Source organism: Mauremys mutica, chromosome 1 (genome assembly GCF_020497125.1).
Source record: "Mauremys mutica isolate MM-2020 ecotype Southern chromosome 1, ASM2049712v1, whole genome shotgun sequence".
NCBI classification, from domain to species: domain Eukaryota; kingdom Metazoa; phylum Chordata; order Testudines; family Geoemydidae; genus Mauremys; species Mauremys mutica.
Genome location: NC_059072.1, coordinates 359,098,776 through 359,125,165, shown reverse-complemented (window position 1 = coordinate 359,125,165; position 26,390 = coordinate 359,098,776). Strand labels below are relative to the sequence as shown.

General features: G+C 47.0%; 1 protein-coding gene and 1 pseudogene across 1 annotated transcript; one reads left to right on the top strand and one right to left on the bottom strand.

Annotated features, from left to right (window-relative positions):
* Nucleotides 1-1,096, top strand: LOC123362034 (olfactory receptor 52K1-like). The gene has a single exon (XM_045002310.1). It carries the CDS (start codon nt 1-3, stop codon nt 961-963), a length of 963 nt encoding a protein of 320 aa, XP_044858245.1. The 3' UTR covers nt 964-1,096.
* Nucleotides 1,097-21,290: 20,194 nt separating this feature from the next.
* On the bottom strand, nt 21,291-22,377 carry LOC123362027 (annotated as a pseudogene).
* Nucleotides 22,378-26,390: the final 4,013 nt, after the last annotated feature.

Genomic DNA, 26,390 nt, shown 5'->3' with positions numbered 1-26,390 from the left:
ATGCCACAACAAGACAACCTGCCAGGTTCCAACAGTACAGGCATTGATCCTTCAGTGTTCTTCCTGACAGGCATCCCAGGACTGGAAACTCTGCACCTCTGGATCTCCATCCCCTTCTGCTCAGTGTTCAGCGTGGCCCTTCTCGGAAACTGCACACTCTTGTATGTTATCAAGACAGAGCCCTCCCTACACAAGCCCATGTTCTATTTCCTCACCATGCTGGCTGTGATCGACCTGGTTTTATCCACAACCACCATGCCGAAAATACTGAGCATCTTCTGGTTTAATTCCAGGGAGATCAGCTTTAATGCCTGCCTGGTGCAGATGTTTTTCCTTCACTCGTTCTCTATCATGCAGTCTGCTGTGTTGCTGGCCATGGCCTTCGACAGGTACGTGGCCATCTGCAATCCCCTCAGGTACACCACCATCCTGACCAATTCAGTGATAGCAAAGATCGGGCTGGCGGCTTTGGCCCGGGCTGTTCTGCTAGTAATCCCTGGGCCCTTCCTCCTCAGGAAGCTTCCCTTCTGCCGGTCCCACGTCATCTCCCATTGCTACTGTGAGCACATGGCCGTGGTCAATCTGGCCTGTGCCAACACCAGGTTCAATAACTTGTATGGGATCATTGTAGCTCTCTTCATCGTGGGGCTGGATCTGATGTTCATCACCCTATCATATGTCAAGATCCTAAGGGCTGTCTTAAGCCTGGCATCCAAGAAAGAGCAGCTCAAGGCTTTCAGCACCTGTGGCTCCCACCTTTGCGCCATCTTAGTGGTCTACACACCAGTGGTCCTCTCCTCAATAATTCACAGGTTCGGCCACCAAGTCGCCCCACATGTACACATCCTGATGGCCAATTTCTACCTCCTCTTTCCTCCCATGATGAACCCCATCGTGTACAGTGTGAAAACCAAACAGATTCGTGCCCGGGTGCTTCTCTTGGTCCGAGGGAAAAGCTTCTAGGCTGAGCAGGTGGGGGCTGCTGAGTGATCAGGAAGCAGAGGATGCAGGAGAGGTTTTCTGAGTAATGTAGACAGCATTCCTGTGGCTTTGTGTATGCTGGGATGGGAACTCCATCTCTGACTCACAGGGAGCAAAACACCGACCCCTACACGAGCTTAGCACTGCCGGCCGAAAGGTGATCTTGGCCATGACCTTGTCCTCACTTGGCCCCATGTGCTTAGCGCTAGTAACAAAAATGAGTGTGAAGGATCCTTGCACCTTCTCTTGCTGTGCTGGAACATCTGAGCTTTATTACTGATACACCTGCATACAGCCACGGATGTGCCATCGATTCCCATCACTCCAAAAATCCACAAACTGGAACACTTATATCCTGCATACAGTGAGCAGGGCGATCTTGTTGAATATCTGACTACCTTTGCAAGGTTTTGTGTAATATATGAAATCCCTCATGATAAGAGAGTTCCTACCCTGATTGCGAAATTAACTGGTAAAGCTCGAAATGTATTCAATGGAATGCCTATTCAAGATGCTTTAGATACAGTTTTATGAAGTTTTCAGATTATCCCCAAAACATATAGAATTAAATTTAGGAATCTTAAGAGGGATGATTAATGGAGAATATGTAAACAAAATGAAAGATTTATTGGGAAAATGGGAGCAGGATAAAGAGGTGGCATGTTTTGAAGGACTGCTTGATCTTGTTGCTCAAAAACATTTCTCGAGCATATGTAAGGCTGAAATAAAGCAGTGTCTATGGGACAGAGATGTAAAGACTGTGGATGAGATGGCTTTTTTAGCTGATGCCTTCGAACAGGCTGAGGAGTATGCTGAGGGGAGGCCACAGAAAGAAAGAGGGGTTTGAAGCTGGTAGGAAGGGGCGATCACATTTTATCCCTAGCAAGAGGGAGGGTGGCTGGGAGGCTGGGTACTCACCTCCCCAGAATCATTCTTCTAACCCTCATCCCAAATCTTCTGTAAAAGCAGAAGAGCCCAAAAAGTGCTATCAGTGTAATTCCACTGACTCCCCTGAGGAATAAATGCCCTATGCTAGGAGGAAGCAGGCAACCAATGGCTCATGTTAGTTCTTCTGTCCTCACACAGAAACCCCCCAAACAATTGAAACCCCAAAAAGGGAGCTGGATTTTTTGCATATGTACAGTCGTGGGGTTGGGAGACCACTCCCCAAAGGGCCAGCCAATGTGCAGGATCTCCTACCTAAACTCCTATCTTGCCAGACCCTGAGGTCCCAAAATCCCAGACACATGGTTAAAATAAGAACCCAGGCAGAGGGGAACCCTGGAGGAAAAGAAAAGCCAGTGACTGATTACATGGGAGAGAGCCAAAAAACACCATGAACGAAGCAACCTCAAACCAGACTGTCTGAACAGAGGGTGTGGTATCATAAAGATATTTGTAAACACCCATCTGTGATAAAAATGTTGGCATTAATGTTAAGTCGTGGGATAAGAATTTTGATACTGATGTTAAAAATTAAGGTAATACTAATTCTCAGTTAATACTTGTAAACAGATTTAAAGCTTATCACAGCAGAGAAACCATAAAAAATCTAGTTTGTTGTGTGTGAATGGGGAAACTGAGGCACAACGCATCATGGCCTTCATGGCTGGATGCCAAAAGAACTATAACAGAAACTCCAAACTTCTGCGCTGGAGCCTGATCCTGCAGGAGTTTGATATGGAAATTATACACATAAAGGGAAGGGAGAACCTGGTAGCAGACACCCTGTCCAGGAAAGAAGATCCTGGGCACACTGCCTTCAAACTAGTCAGTGACTAACCCTCTTGTTGTGAACTAAGCAGGGAGGTGTGACACTCTGTACCTCGGGGGAACATCCTGTACCCCGATGTTCATCCTTATAATAATTGTGTGGTATCCAATGCAAAGTTTGTCATGTCGGGTGTCTTAGGAAGGCTCATGATGCACTGAGCATAGTTGTTATGGTGATGTTATAGGTTGTAATTTCATGTATATAGTTATGAGGCTGAAAATGTGTCCTCATGGCTTAAAACAAACCCAGGTAAAACTCTCCAGGAGCAGAGGGGCAGTTCACACCTCATCAGGGCACTGTGGAAGCCAGTAAATAATTAACAAGGTTTTGAAGAGATCTTAATGATCTTGAGTTAGGCTAACTGTGACCCTGGTGACGTGAGGAAGCAAGATAATGTAAGACAGAGTGAATTGTGTGAAAGTTATTACGACCTTGCAATATGCAGTCTTGCAGTCTTGTTTTTCTAGTGAGATAGCAGAAAAGCTTATGTATAAACTAAATGTATTTGTTGCTTTTTAGTGTCTCCATGATTGCTAGAAATTGTCTGTAAAAAGGTATAAAGGCTTGATGTAATTGTTTACCAGTTGAGAGACCTGTCCAGGACCCTGTGTCCTATGGCACTCTCTCCCTCCATGGTAATTACTGGAGAAATAATAAAGTATTTAATTTTGCTGCACCCAAACAAAAAGCGAGAACTAAGTTTTTCTTCGACAATTTGGGGGCTCGTCCGGGATGGCAACGCCCACGGACCCACAGACGGCTACTACGGATCATTCCCCTTCGAATCCCATGGCGCCACATGAGAGGTAAGAGACCTTTTGAAATCTCTATTGGGGTATCGGAGGAGGACTGTCCCTGAGGACGTCTGTCTCTGTTGGGCTCACGCCATCTGAACTTATTGACTGTGCAGCAGGATCAGATGCAAAGTGGTATTGCGGAGAGGCCCCAATAAGGTTAGTTTATAGCAGTACTGGGAACTGCTGAGTTGGCCAAGGTAAATGCATAGGTAAATGCATTAGAATGCACCGGTGCTGAGGGGTTTTTACCGCCTCAAGAGGGGTTGTCATACCGCCTCATGGTATTGGTCCAGACCAGATAAAGATGCATCGTGGTTAAAAAAAATTTTAAAAAAGAGATAAAAAGGTTAAAAAAAGGTTAAAAAAAAGGAAAAAGGAAGAAAAAGAGGCCTTGGTGTGTGTGTGTGTACACCAGTGTGAGTGGCTGTTACCGGGCTAGCCCGGTAACTAGTGGATCTTTAGGAGATCCGACCCACGGTGGGCTGACTCAGCCTGGCATAGTCCGGCGAGGAAGCTGCCTGGGTCTAGGAGTGTGTGAACCCATCTTCCCTCCCCTTTCCTTGTGAGTCTCTCCTGTGTGAGTGGAAAATGGGTAAGGGACTGTCTAGATATTCCACCTCACCCCCTAAGGGTACCCCAGCATATTACATGTACGTACATTATGGTCCTAAAACCTGCAGGTATTTAGCGAATTGGAATCTTCACATGCGTGAAAATCCATCTAAACAGTGCCCATTAGAAGGTATTTTCAATCTAAATAAGATCATATATCTCAGAGGAGCTTTTAATCACAAAGAAAAACCTCTGACACAGTGTGAGCAATTTGTCTAGGAACGGGTTAATTTGAAATTCGGCTTAGCCCTGAGATAAAGGAAAAGTTGTTTTGTGTTCAAGGTCATGAATCAGTGCGGACTATGCTAAGTGCAAAGAAAACTGCTTTCAGCCCCAGCTGCTTGTGGAAAATAGAAACTGAGGCAAGCCAAAGGCAGTACAAGTTGCAGAATTGGAATTATATTTGCAAAGCTTAACTTCCCAGTGAGACATGTGTGAGTATTAAAGTGGTTTAAGGCTTGGAGCATTCATGTTTTTCCTGTGTGAGGTGGGAGCATTCCCAATACTCTCCATTGTTGTTTTATTATTTTAATGAAGCTTTAAAATTTGATTATATGCTCTGTCAGTCTGATCACCTGACATGAGGGATAAATTAGTACCAGGAATTTGTCACAGTTTGGTGAGCACTTAATAATGGGGGAGCCCTGCAGAATTTACACCATCTATCTGTTTTACCCTTGTTATTTTGTGTTTGCTTTGTTTGGTATTGTTGGTGTTATATGATAAGGATTGCATGATTAAAGGTGAGCTCTAATAGAATAAGGAAACACTATTTGGTTTTGGTGCACTATTTAGCTTTGGCTCTGTTTTGTTTAACCGGTTACTGTTGTTTTTCTGCTCTGTTCATTTGGGCGTTAGGTGTGTGAGCGGAACTGAACTTCTCGTTCGTAATTCCTCAGGGTGGAAGCCATGTGTGCGATGAAGCTCTGAGGTTGTCCTGAGATTTTACTGTCCCGCCCCCCCCTGTAATGGACAATGTAATAGAAGTAGGAAAATCTGGCTTAGACTGTAATTTTCTTTGCTCTCTGTGTAATTTTCTTTTCTGTTTAAGTGTCAGCAGACAAATGGGTGGGTCTCTGGGTAGACCCCCAAAGGGGTTTGGATTATGTGTTAAGTGAATGGCCATGTATTTTTGCCCAGGTGGCAAGCCTTACTAGGGAGGACTCGGGTAGTCTTGTGAGTAGTGGCTAAACTGGTAGTGCCTAGGATAGGGACGATTCAGCGAGAAAAGCAGGATCGGGCCCAAGCGGGCAGGCAACGGACAGGGAGAGAATACAGGTTGGAAACTTTTGAATTTCAAATAATCAGAAGGACATTTGGACTGGTGATTTGCATTGGTAAAGTGGCTAAGAAATTATTAGATTGCAATCACTTGGCTATGTTTTGTTAAATCAGTTGAAGAATGTATACAGTGCTATGTGCTGAAAATTTTATTATGCTCTAAAGGCACTATAAGTGGTGCTGTTTCCTTCCAGTGTTTCTAAGCAGGAGTTAAAAGAAAAAATAAAAAAAATAAAAAGCAAGCCAGAAAGAATCTGTGTTACTGCAAATTAACTAACTGATAAGGTAGAGGCCGCTGAAACCAGAGCTGTCTGCGAAACACATACGAGAAATATGGGGTAATTCCTCTATTTTGGCTGAAATCAACAAGCGTATTGGTTACATCAGAAAAATGTGATATACTAAAGTCTAATACATTTTCTTAAGTAAGAGAAAGAAACTACATTGGCCAAATCTTTTAATTTAGAGTGGTTATTAAAATTTGCATACTGCCAGTCTTTGGAAGCAAGGACATGAAAAGTTAACCCACTCCCCATATTGTACAAGGGATCCTTCTGGCTACCTCAGACTTTTAGCCAGAGGGCTGGGGATGGTGGATAGCTATTGGACTAGAAGTTATATTAAGTGTACTTCTCAAAGTGGGTGTGCTTGTCCTGGCTTGTTCTTCCAAAGTTCTGTAATAAGGTTATTTTAGTGAAAGGGTATATGTGGCATACATTGAATGATAATACTTCTGTACTGTATAACAGTACTGTTTATGTGTTCATGGTATGAAATAGGTGTATAATTGAAGAGTAAAAGTTTCCTTTGTAGGTTAAATGAACAAAAAAAAAAGAGAATGGCTAACATGCGCTGGCCCCAGTCAAGGACACCGCTTGGCTGCCTACCAAGGGAAGGGGGGGGGAATGGTTGCTGCAGTTACACAAGATTGGTGTGCAGCGGCCAGCCCACTCTCCTCCTTGGGGACCATTTGTAAATATTCAGATTGATTTTATTTAAATGTCTAAGTGTTGTGGTTATGAATATGTATTAGTTTTAGTTGATGTATTTACCACTTGGGTTGAAGCTTTTCCCTGCAGGATAGTAGATGTCTTTGCTTACAGATTTTGTACCACGTTTTGGCATCCCTGTGACTATCAACAGTGATCGTGGAACTCACTTTACTGGACAGATTGTAAAGGAGTTATGTGCAGTTTTGCAGATCCAACACAATCTTCACTGCCCTCATCATCCACAATCTGCTGGGACAGTGGAATGCCAGAACGGGACTTAAAACAATAAACTGGCCAAGATTTGTGCTGAGACACACTTAAAGTGGCCAGATGCCCTTCCTTTGGCACTGATGTGTATGAGAGCCATTCCCAATCGAAAGACTGGACTCGGCCCTCATGGAATTTTGACAAGACACCCAATGCGACTACCAACTGCATCCCCACTAACCCCAGCTCAGATGGACATTCATTTGCTGGATAACATAATGCTTAAGTATTGTTAGGCACTAATGAAATGTGTTAGGTCTTTTTTATACACAGGTGATGGGAGCACTACCGAAGGATCCTGTGCAACCTTGCCACTCGTTAGGACCAGGAGCCTGGGTCTACATACAGATCCATCAACGCACGACTGCCTTGGCTCCACGCTGGAACGGCCCTTTCCAAGTCCTGCTGCCTACCGACACCGCTGTGAAGTGCCACTGACAAACTACTGTGCCTTTGAACTTTTGTGTAAAAAGCAAGTCATTACAGGATGATGTCCTGGTATTCTTCCCTGTAGGATGCTGAACCACGACAGCTTCAGGAAAGAAGAAGAAACACTCACTCCACTGACATTGCCATAGTCCAGGAATTACTGACTAAAAAAGGACATTGAGAACTGACCCTGGTGAAGAGGCAAAGAATTACATTCTGGCAGGAAGAAATTTGTGGGACCCATGCTTGGGAATGTGGTATTAATTGGATTTTGGGGTTTATTCTACAGGCTGCGCCCTATGTTTTGGATAAATCCTTCAGTATGTATTGCCCTCCCTGATTGGATTTTAAATGACATTGCCCTTATCCAGTTTTCACGTCACTTTTACATACCCAGATTGCTCACAAGGGGCTGCCATTAGATTAGCACAACGGAGAACCTGGAATAAGAGGACATTGGGCAGATCCCTATGGGCTGGGGCTAATAGTATCGTAGCCATTTGGACTATTCTTAAAGGCCACTAGCCTTATTCTTAAAACTCAGCTATCTTAAGTACGGGCTGGAGTTGGTGAGTACTATGTCATTTCCGCCCTTAGTTCTATGACCCAGAAGTTACTGACAGAGATGGTATTGAATATCACTGAGGCTGGGAAGGCATTGCAGTGGGATCTAGACCAGACTTGGCCCACTGCCCTTACTGTCACATCAGGAGTGCCATCTGATCTGTGGTCATGCAGACATACTTGGACACTTTCTGGATGGAAGTGTGGACATTCACAGTGCTCCTTCCAAGCATATGGACCGGTTAGGGTGGGTGTGGGCTCCCACATACCGAATCCTGCTGGGTCCATGGGGAGCATGCATGTGGGATTGGGTGATTCACCGAGATATCTGGGAAGTGAGACCGCCTGATACTCCTAATCGATTTTTAGTTAGTGCTCCTGGGATTACATCTGATATTTGGATGGGGTTAGGAACTCTATGGACATTTTGGTCCTTAGAACCACCACAGCTTCAGTGTGTACAGAAACTGAAGCCAGGGAAGTTGTCACTTTACAATATTTGCTGGGAGGGTGGAGGTCAAGGAACTACCCTGACAGGACACCCACTTTTTCGAGCTAATGATAGCTGTGTGTGCGTTAATGCCACCACTTTACAAGATATACATATTAATCTTACCACTGCTGCAGGCAATCCTATCATTTCCTGGCCTGCAGATAGAATGTTGCCAGTAGCTTTTAGATTTCAGGTATATTTTCCTTGGACTAGACTAGTGCCTGATCGGTTTCAAAATTTGCTTTCATTGTTACCAGAGGTTCGAAGAATCTCTGCGTTGCAAGGGCAAATTCATATGCTTCAGGATATGTATATCATGCTGAATAGTATGCCTTTCATACAGCTTATAGAGTGTTTACTTTAGGTACTGAGTATGGTGTATTGTGCTTTGTAACCAAAATTGTACGACACCACCATTATTTTATTCCTATGGGAATGTTATTGTTTGTGGTGTTGTTAGTTAGTTTAGGATTGTGTTCTTGTTGTTGTAAAGGATATAATGCTAGTAATAATACCTTTCATGTTCGTGCTGATCATGCATTGTCATTACATCCCATGAAAACCCCTAAGATTGACATACTTGCTGTAGAATCTGACATCCATGGTTTGATGCAAATTGAGATTTGAAATATTTGTTGTACTAGAAGTACAAAAGGGGGGAGTGTGGAAGCCAGTAAATAATTAACAAGGTTTTGAAGAGATCTTAATGATCTTGAGTTAGGCTAACTGTGACCCTGGTGACGTGAGGAAGCAAGATAATGTAAGACAGAGTGAATTGTGTGAAAGTTATTACGACCTTGCAATATGCAGTCTTGCAGTCTTGTTTTTCTAGTGAGATAGCAGAAAAGCTTATGTATAAACAAAATGTATTTGTTGCTTTTTAGTGTCTCCATGATTGCTAGAAATTGTCTGTAAAAAAGGTATAAAGGCTTGATGTAATTGTTTACCAGTTGAGAGACCTGTCCAGGACCCTGTGTCCTATGGCACTCTCTCCCTCCATGGTAATTACTGGAGAAATAATAACGTATTTAATTTTGCTGCACCCAAAAAAAAAGCGAGAACTAAGTTTTTCTTCGACAGCACGTATGGGACAAACCCAGCCCAGCCTCACAGGAACAAAGGACACTGGCTTAGGCATCAATAAAGGATCTGTTGGACTCTCCAGTGAGTCACTCCCTTTCCTTTGGTCAGTTTGGGACTGCGATGAGGTAATGCTCACCTGACCCTGAAGGGGGGGGAAGCCAAGAGGGAAGAAAGAACATGATAAAAGGGAGAGACGTTTGCCAGGCTCTTCCTCTCTCTTCCACCTCCATCTACAGCCACCACCACCAAGCGACTGAAGCGCTGATAAGAACATAAGAATGGCCGTACCGGGTCAGACCAAAGGTCCATCTAGCCCAGTATCTGTCTACCGACAGTGGCCAATGCCAGGTGCCCCAGAGGGAGTGAACCTAACAGGCAATGATCAAGTGATCTCTCTCCTGCCATCCATCTCCATCCTCTGACGAACAGAGGCTAGGGACACCATTCTTACCCATCCTGGCTAAGAGCCATTTATGGACTTAACCTCCATGAATTTATCCAGTCCCCTTTTAAACATTGTTATAGTCCTAGCCTTCACAACCTCCTCAGGTAAGGAGTTCCACAAGTTGACTGTGCGCTGCGTGAAGAAGAACTTCCTTTTATTTGTTTTAAACCTGCTGCCTATTAATTTCATTTGGTGACCCCTAGTTCTTGTATTATGGGAATAAGTAAATAACTTTTCCTTATCCACTTTCTCAACATCACTCATGATTTTATATACCTCTATCATGTCCCCCCTTAGTCTTCTCTTTTCCAAGCTGAAGAGTCCTAGTCTCTTTAATCTTTCCTCGTATGGGACCCTCTCTAAACCCCTAATCATTTTAGTTGCCCTTTTCTGGACCTTTTCTAGTGCTAGAATATCTTTTTTGAGGTGAGGAGACCACATCTGTACACAGTATTCGAGATGTGGGCGTACCATGGATTTATATAAGGGCAGTAAGATATTCTCAGTCCTATTCTCTATTCCCTTTTTAATGATTCCTAATATCCTGTTTGCTTTTTTGACCGCCTCTGCACACTGCGTGGACATCTTTAGAGAACTATCCACGATGACGCCAAGATCTTTTTCCTGACTCGTTGTAGCTAAATTAGTCCCCATCATGTTGTATGTATAGTTGGGGTTATTTTTTTCCAATGTGCATTCCTTTACATTTATCCACATTAAATTTCATTTGCCATTTTGTTGCCCAATCACTTAGTTTTGTGAGATCTTTTTGAAGTTCTTCACAATCTGCTTTGGTCTTAACTATCTTGAGTAGTTTAGTATCATCTGCAAACTTTGCCACCTCACTGTTTACCCCTTTCTCCAGATCATTTATGAATAAATTGAATAGGATTGGTCCTAGGACTGACCCTTGGGGAACACCACTAGTTACCCCTCTCCATTCTGAGAATTTACCATTAATTCCTACCCTTTGTTCCCTGTCCTTTAATCAGTTCTCAAACCATGAAAGGACCTTCCCTTTTATCCCATGACAGCTTAATTTACGTAAGAGCCTTTGGTGAGGGACCTTGTCAAAGGCTTTCTGGAAATCTAAGTACACTATGTCCACCGGATCCCCCTTGTCCACATGTTTGTTGACCCCTTCAAAGAACTCTAATAGATTAGTAAGACACGATTTCCCTTTACAGAAACCATGTTGACTATTGCTCAGCAGTTTATGTTTTTCTATGTGTCTGACAATTTTATTTTTTACTATTGTTTCAACTAATTTGGCCGGTACCGACGTTAGACTTACCGGTCTGTAATTGCCGGGATCACCCCTAGAGCCCTTTTTAAATATTGGTGTTACATTAGCTAACTTCCAGTCATTGGGTACCGAAGCCGATTTAAAGGACAGGTTACAAACCTTAGTTAATAGTTCCGCAACTTCACATTTGAGTTCTTTCAGAACTCTTGGGTGAATGCCATCTGGTCCCGGTGACTTGTTAATGTTGAGTTTATCAATTAATTCCAAAACCTCCTCTAGTGACACTTCAATCTGTGACAGTTCCTCAGATTTGTCACCTACAAAAGCCAGCTCAGGTTTGGGAATCTCCCTAACATCCTCAGCCGTGAAGACTGAAGCAAAGAATCCATTTAGTTTCTCCGCAATGACTTCATCATCTTTAAGCGCTCCTTTTGTATTTTGATCGTCAAGGGGCCCCACTGGTTGTTTAGCAGGCTTCCTGCTTCTGATGTACTTAAAAAACATTTTGTTATTACCTCTGGAATTTTTGGCTAGCCGTTCTTCAAACTCCTCTTTGGCTTTTCTTATTACACTCTTGCACTTAAGTTGGCAGTGTTTGTGCTCCTTTCTATTTGCCTCACTAGGATTTGACTTCCACTTTTTAAAGGAAGTCTTTTTATCTCTCACTGCTTCTTTTACATGGTTGTTAAGCCACGGTGGCTCTTTTTTAGTTCTTTTACTGTTTTTCTTAATTTGGGGTATACATTGAAGTTGGGCCTCTATTATGGTGTCTTTAAAAAGGGCCCATGCAACTTGCAGGGATTTCACTTTAGTCACTGTACCTTTTAACTTTTGTCTAACTAACCCCCTCATTTTTGTATAGTTCCCCCTTTTGAAATTAAATGCCACAGTGTTGGGCAGTTGAGGTGTTCTTCCCACCACAGGGATGTTGAATGCTATTGTATTATGGTCACTATTTCCAAGCGGTCCTGCTATAGTTACCTCTTGGACCAGCTCCTGCGCTCCACTCAGGATTAAATCTAGAGTTGCCTCTCCCCTTGTGGGTTCCCGTACCAGCTGCTCCATGAAGCAGTCATTTAAAGGATCAAGACATTTTATCTCTGCATTTCGTCCTGAAGTGAAATGTTCCCAGTCAATATGGGGATAATTGAAATCCCCCACTATTATTGGGTTCTTAATTTTGATAGCCTCTCTAATTTCCCTTTGCATTTCATCATCACTATTACTGTCCTGATCAGGTGGTCGATAATAGATCCCTAATGTTATATTTTTACTAGAGCATGAAATTTCTATCCATAGAGACTCTATGGAACATGTGGATTCGCTTAAGATTTTTACTTCATTTGAATCTACACTTTCTTTCACATATAGTGCCGCCCCTCCCCCTGCACGGCCTGTTCTGTCCTTCCGATATATTTTGTACCCCGGAATGATTCTGTCCCATTGATTGCTCTCAGTCCACCAGGTTTCTGTGATGCCTATTATATCTATATCCTCCTTTATCACAAGGCACTCTAGTTCACCCATCTTATTATTTAGACTTCTGGCATTTGTGTACGAGCACTTTAAAAACTTGTCCCTGTTTATTAGCCTGCCTTTTTCTCATGTGCCAGATTCTTTTTTATGTGACTGTTTATCATCTGATCCGGCCCTTACATTATACTTTTCAGTCCTCTGCTCCTGACTATAACCTGGAGATTCTCTATCATCAGACTCTCCCCTAAGAGAAGTCTGTGTCCGATCCACACGCTCCTCTGCAGCAGTCGGCTTTCCCCCATCTCCTAGTTTAAAAACTGCTCTACAACCTTTTTAATGTTTAGTGCCAGCAGTCTGGTTCCACTTTGGTTTAGGTGGAGCCCATCTCTCCTGTATAGTCTCCTCCCATCCCAGAAGTTTCCCCAGTTCCTAATGAACGTGAACCCCTCCTCTCTACACCATCATCTCATCCACGCATTGAGACTCTGAAGCTCTGCCTGCCTACCTGGCCCTGCGCGTGGAACTGGGAGCATTTCTGAAAATGCCACCATAGAGGTCCTGGATTTCAGTCTCTTCCCTAGCAGCCTAAATTTGGCTTCCAGGACATCTCTCCTACCCTTCCCTATGTCATTGGTACCTACATGTACCACGACCACCGGCTCCTCCCCAGCACTACACATAAGTCTATCTAGATGCCTCGAGAGATCCGCAACCTTCGCACCAGGCAGGCAAGTCACCATGCGGTTCTCCCGGTCATCACAAACCCAGCTATCTACATTTCTAATAATCCAATCTCCCATTACTAACACCTGCCTTTTCCTAGAAACTGGAGTTCCCTCCCCCGGAGAAGCAACCTCAGTGCGAGAGGCAACCCCAGCACCATCTGGAAGGAGGGTCCCAACTACGGGAAGGTTTCCCTCTGCTCCCATCGACTGCTCTACTTCCCTGGGCCGTTCTTCCTCCTCAACAGCACAGGGGCTGTCTGAGCGGAGGTGGGACAATTCTACAGTGTCCCGGAAAGCCTCATCAACATACCTCTCTGCCTCTCTCAGCTCCTCCAGTTCCGCCACCCTGGTCTCCAAAGCCCGTACATGGTCTCTGAGGGCCAGGAGCTCCTTTCACCGACTGCACACATACGCCACCCTCCCACAGGGCAGGTAATCATACATGCAACACTCAGCGCAATAAACTGGATAGCCCCCACCCTGCTGCCGGGCTTCTGCCTGCATTGTCTCCTAGTTAGTGGAAGGGTGGTTTACAGGAAGGGGTTTTGGAATGTGGCTCGGTTTATAGGTTTTAGGGGGGGGCCACGGGGAAGGGGTTATGGCCGGCGAGGGGCTCCCACTCCCTTCCCACACTCCCTTGCGAAACTCCCTGTTAGCAGCCCCTGTTCGCAAAGCTCCCTGGTCGCTTGTGCGTGGCTTTATAAAGCCCTTGCCTGAGTGAATGCCCCGCCCACTGATTAAGGCTCAGCCAATTACCAGAGGCTTCGAGCTTTCAAACCTGCCTCCAACTGCCAGCCAGAGCACATGGTCCCTCAAACAAACAAACAAACAAACAAACAGACTGACAAAGACAAACACAAGCTCAGCACACAGCAAGTAACCCCCAACCACAAACAAACACACACTACAGACAGTCACTTACCCCACAGATGCTGTATTAGCTCCTCCTTCACCTGGAGAACTCCCTTGCGAAACTCCCTGTTAGCAGCCCCTGTTCGCAAAGCTGGATCAAAGGGGAGAGCCTGGCTGAAGAGCAACCAGCCAGCCTGCGGTGAGAAGCATCTAAGTTTGTAAGGGCACTGAAAGTGTTAAGGTCAGCTTAGAATGTGTTTTGCTTTTATTTCATTTGACCAAATCTGACTTGTTACGTTTTGACTTATAATCACTTAATATCTATATTTTGTAGTTAATAAATCTGTTTGTTTATTCTACCTGAAGCAGTGTGTTTGGTTTGAAGCATGTCAGAGACTCCCCTTGGGAAAACAAGCCTGGTATATATCAATTTATTTGTTGAATTTCAGAACTCGTATAAGCTTGCATCATCCAGTGGGCATAACTGGACACTGCAAGACGGAGGTTCCTAGGGTTGCATCTGGGACCGGAGATACTGGCTAGTATCATTCAGTTGCACAATCCAGGCAGCGGCTGGACAAAAGTGCTCACTCACGTAGCTGGGAGCAGCTCACATGCCAGAGATTGTGCGTGAACAGCCTGGGAGTGGGAGTTCTCACAGCAGAGCAGGTTAAGGCTGGCTCCCAGAGTCAATGATTGGAGTGACCTAGCAGATCACTTGTCCAGATAACACCAGGGGAACATCACAACCACACAGCAGCACAATGCACCAGATCGAGAGAGACAGATGATAAAGGGTGTTTCTGCCTCAAAGTGCACCTCAAAACTCCCCAAAGCCTCACCAGAGTGATCTCAGGCACACAGTATTCAATATTCACTTTCTGATACTAACGATAAATAAATGAAACAGAGTGGTGTGGGGTGTGTGTGGTTGTGTGTGTGAATAAAATACTCGGGGGAAAAGTCTTGCTTTACTTTTCTATCACCTTTGTTCCTGTTGCCTAATATATGCTGGATATCATATAGGTACATATCACATTCATAATATGTATTATCTGCACCATATATATATATAGGGCGCTGAGATTTGGGGGCGCCATTTTCTTCAGCAGCAACCACAGCAGCCAGATCTTCAGCCGCCCCTGTCTCCGCTGGCATTTAGGCAGAGGGAGCTGGGGCAGGGGTGCGTGGGGAGGGCCGCCTGCAGCAAGTAAGATGGGGGGACACGCAGGGGAACTCCCCGTCCCAGGTCACCTCTGCCCCGCCTCATCCTCGAGTGCACTGTGGCTGCTTCATTTCTCCCGCCTCCCAGGCCGCACCCCATGATCTGTGGCTTTTGAACCCCCTGGATTATCAGCCTTGCCGCCCCCCAGGGCCGGGAGCTGGGCGGTGCCACTCTGTTTCCACCTGGACAATGCCGTGATCTGGACCAACATAGGTAACAGCCGGGCCTGGCACAAGCCCCCCGGCACAACAGGAGAATCTACATACTAAAGACCTGATTGTGAGTGCATCCAGCGTGGCTGTGGGGGGAGGCGCAGCCGCCGAGCCCCCGTACAGTGGGATGGAAGCAGCACTGTGCAGCCAAGACCCCCCCCCCCACGAGTGAGCAGGCAGAACGGGGGAGGGGGCAGCGCTATGGTCCATCATTGCCTGCCGGGGAGCAGGGCAGGAATGGTGCCTGGATTCCTGTCTGGGGGATGGGCAGTTATACACCATTCAGGGCCGTGTCCTGCTGCTCAGTCCAGCCTCGAACAGCGACACACAGAGAGACACGTGGCTCAGAGGGTAAATGGACGGTGACTGTAACTGACAGGATGAGGCTACACTAGCCCCCAGTGCACACCCCCAAGAGCCCTTTCCCCTGTGTCATACAGCTCCGCGGGACTCAGCCTTTCTGTTTTTTGAATATCGTTTCTATTGTTCGGCATGGCGATAATACGGATGAAAGAGGAATGAGATCCTCCGGAGGGGGAAGCTGGGCACTTTGAGCTGAGGCTCTGGGCCGCTTCTGCTCCATTTGTCTCTGCAGCAAGGTTTCCAGGGCAATGCCATGCTGGAATTGTCTGATATCGTAGAATCACAGACCCCCAGGGTGAGAAGGGACCGCAAGGGTCAGCTAGTCTAACCCCCTGCCAAGATGCAGGGTTCGTTGTGTCTAAACCTTCCGGGACAGATGGCTCCAGCCTCCTTTGGAAAACCTCCAGTGAAGGAGCTTCCACGACCTCCCGAGGTGTCTGCTCCATTGTCCTCCTGTTCTTACAATGAGGAAGTTTTTCCTGACATTTAATCCAAATTTGCTCTGCTGTAGTTTGAACCCACTGTTTCCTGTCCTGCCCTCTGTGGCAAGAGAAAACAACTTTTCCCCATCTTTTTACGGCAGCCTGTCAAGTATCTGAAGACCCCTATCATGTTCTAAATTCCCTCTAAGCTGCATGGCCACGCAGCTGTGAAGCCACCTATTAAGCCCCATGCAGGGGCTCAGGGCTGCGGCAGGGAAAGACATGCACCCCCAAACCGCTCATCCCCACCTCCACCCTATAGCCTGCACCCCACATGTGTCATCCCCAGCGCCACCCCAGAGCCCGCACCCCAACCCTCTGCCCAAGCCCTGAGTCCCCTCCCACACCCCAAACCCCTCATCCCCAGCCCCACCCCAGAGCCCGCACCCCCCTGCACACCAACCTTCTACCCTAGCCCCGAGCTCCCTCCCATACTCCAAACCCCTCGGTCCCACCCCCACCACATGTATTTTGTTATGTGCACCAATATGGAGGTGATGTGTCACACATCACCTCCATATTGGTGCACATAATAAAATTCATTCTGCACGTGGACGTATAAAATTAGATGGAACGCTGGTCCTTTCCCCCATTAATCTCCTCTTTCCAAACTAAACATACACAGTTCCTTCAGCTTTTGCTCATATGGCTTGTATTCCATCCCTATGGTCATCTTCGTTGCTCACCTCTGGGGTGTGGCTAGAGAGAAGAACTATGTGGCTTATGGAGAACACATGTTGCTGCTGCTGCTGAAATAAAGAGGCCCTGACACAGCCTGAAGTTGGGGGTGCAGGTGCTAAGGGATTGGCCCAGAGAGCTGGCCAGGGCACATTCACAGCCGGGCTGGGAGACCAGCCCAGATGTAGCGGAGGAGCCCGGACCAGCCCGGCGGCCAGAGGCCTGGGCACCAGGCAACACAGCTAAAACTGGGGCTTGCCACTCTGAGCTCGCACTGCAAGAGGCAGGAGGCACCATGTTTGGGGACTCAGAGACCGTGGGAGGGGCAGTTTGGACTCTAGGGTATGTCTACACTGCCCTGTAAGCCCAGGCTTAGTGGGACTTGAGTCAGCTGACCCGTGTTAGAGAACCCTGGGCTGGAGAATCTACATGGTATTTAAACCCTATGTTAAGACTTTTCTAACCCATGCTCAAATCTAGGGCTCTGGTGTCCACATTATAGTGCACAGATCCGAGTCAAAGTAACCGTGTCCAAGCCTGGATTTAGGGACAGGCAACCCAGGAGACCACCTGGGGTGCTGGGCTTGGGGGAGCATTGGGTTCAGGGTGCTGTTTTTGTTGTTAGCAACAAAAGGGAAAAGAGAATGTTTGAAGTACAATGTTTCAGGCATTCTGTATGTGGGTTCATTTTTCACTAACCTCCTAGAATGTTCTGGACCTTTGTAGAATCTCATGGAACCTTCCAGACTTTCTGAAAATGACATTTTCTTTGAACCTCCTAGAATGTTGTCAGCCAGGCCCTCATGTGTAGGTAAGGGGTGGGGCATCGCCAGTCAGTCAGTGAGATATACGAACGAAATGAAGTGAGAGACCAGATGCAATATTGTGAACCTTGTTTTATTGTGTAATTGTGAAAGTGTACGTGTGATTAAGACTTGAAGAGTGAGCATAAGGCTAGTGAGATACCAAGTGACTGAGGTTTACAATGCCCAGATGGAACTGGTGCAGTCAAGTAAACCTGAGGCCAGAATCTGACACGAGGTGCAAAGCCTGGCAAATCAGATTACTGACTTCAAACTTAGGAGTTGAGCCTGTCTTCAAGAAATCTCGTATTCATCGGAAGAAGAGACAGTTTGGTTACGAGGGCAGAGATGGAGTAATGGGAAGCTCAGAAGAAAAATTCAAGAGGGATTTTTTTGCTCACTCATTGACAAGTCTGGAGTGTCCTTCAAAGAAAGGTTTGGACAAATGAAGCATCACAAAAAGACCTGGGGGCATTTTTATGACCTCAGTAAACTGACGGCAGATGGGAAAACACTCTTGAACAATCGTACGGAACTTCAATGGACGTTGACACATGGGAAATGCTCAGACATTAGTGATAAAGACTTCTATGTTGAATTGGACAACATCCATTACATTTTGGTACATGGGAAGCGCTCTCCACTCCAAGTTCTCCAATTCATTCATGATGCAGAGCTGAAAGACACTTCTCCTAATGTGTGGAGAGCTTTGAGGATTCTGCTCACACTGCCAGTCACAGTCGTGAGCAGGGCCGTCCCTAGCGGGGTGTGGGTCCCGGGCTGGAAGTGACGGATTTGTCTTCTGGGACCGACAACACCGGCCAATCGCACCGGCCCATGGGGCCCCTCAAAGCGTGGGGCCTGGAGCGGTTGCCCCGATTCACCCTACCCAAGGGACATCTCTGGTCGTGTGTGGTGAGCACACCTTTTGAAGCTTGGGCTCATTAAAACATATATTTGATTGATAGCGGCTGACAAGCGATTGACATGGCTTGCTATTTTATCACTTGGAAATTCCATTGGACATTCATTGCCTCTCTCGTTTTGCTGCAGTTCCCAGGAGCAAAGGCGAGAAAAGCCAACTTTTGAACTAAAGGGGCGAGGGTTAACATTGTACAGTTGTCGCCTGCTATAACACTGTTAAATGCTGACCCACCCAATGTTCGTGCACAGTTCCATTTCTTGATGTTTGTATATTTCAGTTATTCTTAAAATTAAAAAGTTTCTATAAGCGTAGGGGCTCTCTGACAGTGTGTTTGCAGACTGGTGATCAGAAGAGAATGGGTTAACGCTGCTGTTTGTCTGAGGTCAGGGGGTGTCTTCTGTTTTCAATAGAGTGGCTTGTAGATTTTTGGGATAGAGAAGATTAAGGAAGTTGTCCCATGGAAATGTGGGATACTTCCAATGGACTCCTGGGACATGAGGTAACCAGGGCTGCAGCTCCACTGCAAAGCAATGGGGCTCATACCCTAGTTCCTAGCTTGACTCGAGCTCGGACCCTCCAGCCCTGCAGGATCCTGGGACCATGGGTCCAAGCCCTGAGTTAGCACAATTAAAGTGTAAATACAACGGGCGATTAGCCCTGAGCCTGGGCTCAAGCATAGGTTTATGTTCCAGTGTAGACCTACACTCAGTCACATTAGTGAATATTAGGCTGTATATTGAGGCACTGAGGTCTCTGTACTTGTGCTGGAGCTGAGTGGAGGACAGTGTTTGTGACTCCCCACAGGGGACCCTGAATGGTCCCTTTCACTGCCTGAGGGCTCGTCTCTACCCAGATTCAATTGTTGGTTTTTAGCTGAGTGCAGCATTTCTGCCTGGTGCTAACTCCAGCCTCCTCAGGGCTTGTGGGAGGGAACCAAGGGGTCTGGGCCTAGTAGGAGTCAAGCAGGGTATTCTCAGGAATGTAGGTTGGGATTGGGGATCCACTTAACGAACCTGGGGTTCTCCCATCAGCACTTAGTTCCCAGGGACAGGCTCTAACCAGTAACCACAGCACTTCCGGACCCATCCAGTGATGGGAACTTCCTCCTTCATTAAGCATGAGATACATGCAGGAATGAGTATCTCACTTTCCTTCTGCTGCTTTCTCCCTGCCCCCATTCTCAAGGCACATCAGTTGTCCCAAACTGAATTGACAGGAGTGTCCCATCATGTTACCATCCATCAAAAATTAAACATGCAGTTGGATGGACAGTAGAAAACCAGTGAGAACAATAATGATGTCAGAGAAGACAGGTTCTGAGTGCCTCGCGTTACTCTCGTGTGTGTTACAGGCAGAGCATTTCCACTCCCAAAAGGCCTCATTTTCCTAGTGCTGGTTTCTATGTGACAGACACATGAGGAGGAGCAGGTCTGGTGCTATTTCCGTTTGTCTGGCCTAAATCCCGCGGGAATAGCTGATGATATTCATCAGAGTTAAAATGGAGTCCTGCATCACATACAGCAGCAATGAGGGCTAGAGAAGGGAACATTAATGAGCTTTGTTCACCTCAGCGGGGGCTTGGAAAGTGACTCTTAAATCCACTGAGTAGGAGTGTGCTCAGATACTGGTGTGCAGCGCTGGGGGGTGGCAGAGAGACAAAGGCTTTCTCATACCTTCTAATTCCAGCTTTGGTTTCACCCCTTTCCATATCCATTGCGAGCTCTGCTGAGACACCCTGTGCAAATACCAATATTAATGAATAATAATAACAAGGGATAGTGCAATGGGCCTTGTACACAATCAGTATTCCCACAATTTCCAAACGGCACGTTTAAATCATTTCATTTTTCATTGCTCTTGTGATTGTGCATATTGTGCACTATACAGTTTCTCTCTTAAATTTATCTTTAACATTGTTATGAAACAGACATAAAGGTGAGGAAGACACAAAAAACAGGTGATCAAAAAGTTTGAGACAAGGTGACATTACAAGTGGAAGAAGGAGACTGTCAGGACATTGTTTAAGTTTTTTTAAAATAGCTTCTGAGTAACTTGCAGGGCTGAGATTCACAAAATAAACACCCCTGAGCAAAGTAGGGTGATGTTTTTTAGCCTTCCTCTCACAACACAGCCGAGTTAAGTTTTTCGGTAACAGCGCAAGTAAAGTCGCAAGCTATGGTGGAAAGATACAATATACATCTGGGGGAATTCTGCGCTTGAACACACACAGAGGAGCTAGTTGGAGTCAAGAGCAGCCACTCTTGGGCAGCCATTCAAGGATAACAGTTAGGTAGATATGCAGATTGATGCTAGATGGTTGGAAGGAGGAATGGGTGGAGGGATGGAGGGATAGATTCATGTGTAGAACTTGGCCTCTGAGGTGGGAACAGTCTTTTACCAGGTGCTGTTGGGAAAAGGAGCATTGGTGATATTCAGTGTAACAGGAACCTTGGAGACTCTCGGGCTGGAAATCCCACAAGAAGATGCTCTCATGAAAGTTCTGGTGCTTCCTTCCTTCCAGCTAGGTTGACAGTCCTGGCCAAGACCCGGAAGAACAGAATCACCATGAACACAAGTAATTATTTTTAGCAGAAGTTAATTCTGACCTCAGCTTTTGGATAGAATGGCCTCAGCACCCGGCCCCTGACCTGCTTGGTCTTCATGCCGTATATGATGGGGTTCAGCATGGGCGGCACCAAGAGGTAGAGGTCTGCCAGCAGGATGTGGATGTGCGTGGGGATGTTCTGGCCCCAGCGCTGCGTGTAGAAGGAGAATAGTGCTGGGGTGTAGAAGACCAGGATGATGCACACGTGGGAGCCGCAGGTGCTGAAAGATTTCAGTCCCTGGAGGAAAGGCTGAGGACGGCCCGGAAGATCAGGATGTAGGAGATGGCGATGAAGATGGAGTCAGAGCCCACCACAAAGGTTGCGGCCATTATCCCATAGGCATAGTTGGGCGTAATATCCCCACAGGCCAGCTTCACCACAGCCATGTGCTCGCAGTAGGAGTGGGAGATGACCCTGGGACCACAGTACGGCAGTCGGCTGACCATGAATGTCAAGGGGGTCATCAGCCCGATGCCCCGCACAAAAACAGCCAACCCGATCTTGGCGATGACGGCGTTGGTGAGGATGGTTGGTGAGGTGTAGTGCAATGGCTTGCAGATGGCGACGTAGCGGTCGAAGGCCATGGCCAGCAACACCCCGGACTCCATACCTGAGAAGCTGTGGATGAAGAACATCTGGACTACTTAGGGTGACCAGATGTCCCGATTTTATAGGGACAGTCCCGATTTTTGGGTCTTTTTCTTCTATAGGCTCCTATTACCCCCCACCTCCGTCCCGATTTTTCACACTTGCTGTCTGGTCACCCTAGGACTACTCAACATTCGAAGCCGATTTCGTGGGAGCGGAACCAGAAGATGCTCAGGATATTGGGCATGGTGGAGGTGGTGAGCACCAGGTCGATGCCTGCCAGCATGCAGAGGAAGTAGTACATGGGCAAGTGCAGACTCGGCTCTGTCGTGATCACAAAGAGGAGGGTGAAGTTCCCCAGTAGGGCCACAACGTACATGGCACAGAACGGGAAGGTGATCCAGAAGTGGGTGGCCTCCAGCCTCGGAATGCCCATTAGGAGGAAGGTGGAGGGGGTGGAGTGATTGTAGCGGGACATGGCGCAAGGCCGGTTTCCAGGACCATTTTGGAGGCTGGAATTGAAACCACACGGCAGGTTAGTGTCGGCAATGAAAACATTTTGTCACTGCAGGTTGTTCCTCTCTGGACCCCAGTGCATGCAGAATGCCCCGTCTGCCTTCTCCCATATGGAGAATTACAGCCCCGTCACCCCGGCCTCCACCAGCTCCTGGGCCTCCCCAGCTTCATTCACCGCAGGAACCAGTTCAAAATGGCCGTCTTTTCTACAGCTCTCCCAGGATTTGCTCAAGCTGAACACAAGGACCTTTTCTCTATGCTCTTCTCACTGCTGCTTCCCCTCAGAGCTGGACCACAGCTGTACCCCCAGTTCCAGTTTTGGGGACCTGGAAGGACAACTAGCCCAATGTCTGAATGGCTTTATTCGACAGCCCAGAAGGGTTTAAATGCAAGAGAAATGGAAGGTTCAGTAGAACCCTGAGATGGGGTCACAAATGGGGTCACCACTATGCCTTAGAAGGGTGTAAAGAGCATCTCCTTCTGGGGAGGGGCGGGTGATGGCTGAGCCTTGTGGAAGCACTGAATCAGCACTCTCCCCAGGCTTCATCCATCACTTTTGGAGCAGCCTTAGTTGTGGGGCTGCACCATGGAGGAGGTAGGATTTCACGCACTCTGGGCTGTAGCAGCCATCTTCTGGATGGACTTCCTATTTGTGGGGGCCTTTTGTCCTGCATTATGCGATGGAAACCTGCATCTCCTGGGAGTTAACTGAGGTCAGTGTGTGTGTAGATAACAACTGTAATAAGAATATAAGAACGGCCAAGCCACTATGACCAAATCCCTTTCCACAGTACTCCTTCCTAGGCAGTCATTTCCCATTTGTATGTGTGCAACTGATTATTCCTTCCTGAGTGAAGTACTTTGCATTTGTCCTTATTGAACTTCATCCTAGTTACTTCAGAGCATTTCTCCAGTTTGTCCAGCTCATTTTGAATTTTAATCCTATCCTCCAAAGCACTTGCAACACCTCTCAGCTTGGTATGATCCGCAAACTTATAAGTGTATGCTCTATGACATTATCTAAGTCATTATGAAGTTATTCAACAGTACCATACACAGAACGGATCCCTGTGGGACCCCACTTGTTATTCCCTTCCAGCATGACTGTGAACCACTGATAACTACTCTCTGGGAATGGTTTTCCAACCAGTTTTGCACCCACCTTATAGTAGCTCCATATAGGTTGCATTTCCCTAGTTTGTTTATGAGAAGGTCATGCGAGACAGTATCAAAAGCCTTACTAAAGTCAAGATATACCACATCTACCGCTCCCCCCCATTCAGAAGGCTTGTTACCCTGTCAGAGAAAGCTCTTAGTCTGGTTTCACACAATTTGTTCTTGACAAATCCATGCTGACTGTTATTTATCACCTTATTATCTTCTAGGTGTTTGCAAATTGATTGCTTGATTATTTGCTCCATTATCTTTCCAGGTACAGAAGTTAAGCTGACTGGTCTGTAATTTCCTGGGTTGTCCTTATTTCCCTTTTGATAGATTGGCACTATATTTGCCCTTTTCCAGTCTTCTGGGATCTCTCCTGTCTTCCATGACTTTTCAGAGATACTTGCTAATGGCTCAGATATCTCCTCAGTCAACTCTTTGAGTATTCTAGGATGCATTTCATCAGACCCTGGTGATTTGAAGACATCTAATTTGTCCAAGTCATTTTTAACTTGTTCTTTCCCTATTTTAGCCTCTTCTGATCCTACCTCATTTTCACTGTCATTCACTATTTTAGACGTTCAATCACTACCAACCTTCTTGGTGAAAACCGAAACAAAGAAGTCACTGAGCACCTCTGTCGTTTTCACATTTTCTGTTATTATTTTTCCCCCTTCATTGAGTATCAGGCCTACCCTGTCCTTGGTCTTCCTCTTGCTTCTAATGTATTTGTAGAATGTTTTCTTGTTACCCTTTATGTTTCTATCTAGTCTGAACAAGTTTTGTTCCTTGGCCTTTCTAATTTTGTCCCTAAATACTTGTGTTATTTGTTTTAATTCAATTTAACCAAGTTTCTACTTTTGTAGAACTCTTTTTTTATTTTTAGATCATGGAAGATCTCCTGGTTAAGCCAGGGTGGTCTCTTGCCATACTTCCTATCTTTCCTACACAGTGGGATAGTTTGCTCTTGTGCCCTTAATAATGTCTCTTTGAAAAACTGCCAACTGTCTTCCATTGTTTTTCCCCTTAGACTTGCTTCCCATGGGATCTTACCTACCAACTCCCTGAGTTTGCTAAAGTCGCCTTCTTGAAATCCATTGTCTTTATATTGCTGTTCTCCCTCCTACAATTCCTTAGAATCATGAACTCTACCATTTCATGATCACTTTCACCCAAGCTGCCTTCTACTTTCTAATTCTCAACCAGTTCCTCCTGTAGCGGGCCGGTGTGGCTCCCCTCCTCCCCTGGGAGAGTTGGCCCCGGACACAGGAAGGAAGGGGCTACAGAGCGGTGAGCCCACCCCTCAGAGGGTCAGGCGGCGACCCGGAAGGATAAAAGCCGGCCATTCCAGCTCAGTCGGCACCCAGCCACCGCGGGGAGCAGACCTGCCTGAGGGAGCTCCTGACGGGGAAGCTGCTGGAGTCCAGGGCAGCTGCCCGGACTGGCCGGAGATCCCCCTCGCTCGCTACTGGGAAGACCTTCCGGAGCTTCCCCGCGCCACCTATGAGGAGGAGCCACCAGGAACTTCCCCGCTACCGTGCTGTTACCCCGAGGAACCCCCGGAGCAGAATTGGCCGGACTTCCCCGAGGAACTACGAGATCTACCCCCCAGCCCGGGTTGTGAGGAACCCATGCAGTGGGACTTCCCGGGACCGGATGCCGTGGACCAGGTAGGACCCGAGGGGGATATTGGAAGTGGTCCGGGGGCAGCCGACCTCAGTCAGGCTGCTGACCAGACAATACCCATGTCAGTGTGTTGCGGTCAGGATCCCAGTGACCGTCAGCGGTAATGACCGCTGCCTAGGACCCCAGGCCGGGACACAGTGGAGTGGGCGGGCCTGTGTCCCCCCTGGCACCCCACTCACGGGTGGCAGTTATCCCCCTCACCTCACTGCTCAGCCCTGCTGCAAGAGGCCTGAGCTCCCTTGTACTGTTTATTGCTCAGCCCTGCTACAAGAGGCCTGAGCTCCCTTGTACTGTTTACTGCTCAGCCCTGCTACAAGAGGCCTGAGCTCCCTTACACTGTTTATTGCTCAGCCCTGCTGCGAGAGGCCTGAGCCTCCTTGTACTGTTTATTGCTCAGCCCTGCTACAAGAGGCCTGAGCTCCCTTGTACTGTTTATTGCTCAGCCCTGCTACAAGATGCCTGAGCTCCCTTACACTGTTTACTGCTCAGCCCTGCTACAAGAGGCCTGAGCTCCCTTACACTGTTTATTGCTCAGCCCTGCTGCGAGAGGCCTGAGCTCCCTTACACTGTTTATTGCTCAGCCCTGCTGCGAGAGGCCTGAGCCTCCTTGTACTGTTTATTGCTCAGCCCTGCTACAAGAGGCCTGAGCTCCCTTACACTGTTTATTGCTCAGCCCTGCTACAAGAGGCCTGAGCTCCCTTGTACTGTTTATTGCTCAGCCCTGCTACAAGAGGCCTGAGCTCCCTTACACTGTTTATTGCTCAGCCCTGCTGCGAGAGGCCTGAGCTCCCTTACACTGTTTACTGCTCAGCCCTGCTACAAGAGGCCTGAGCTCCCTTACACTGTTTATTGCTCAGCCCTGCTGCGAGAGGCCTGAGCCTCCTTGTACTGTTTACTGCTCCGCCTTGCAGCCAAAGGCCGGAGCCCTAATAGACTCTGACTCTGTCGTCTAGCCTTAAAGGGACAGGGCAGAGCCCTCGTGAGACCAGCGGGCCGGTGTGGCTCCCCTCCTCCCCTCGGAGGGTTGAGCCCCGGACACACCCGGTTACACTCCCTATTTGTCAAAATCAAATCTAGAACAGCCTCTCCCCTAGCAGCTGTCTCCACCTTCTGAAATACAAATATGTC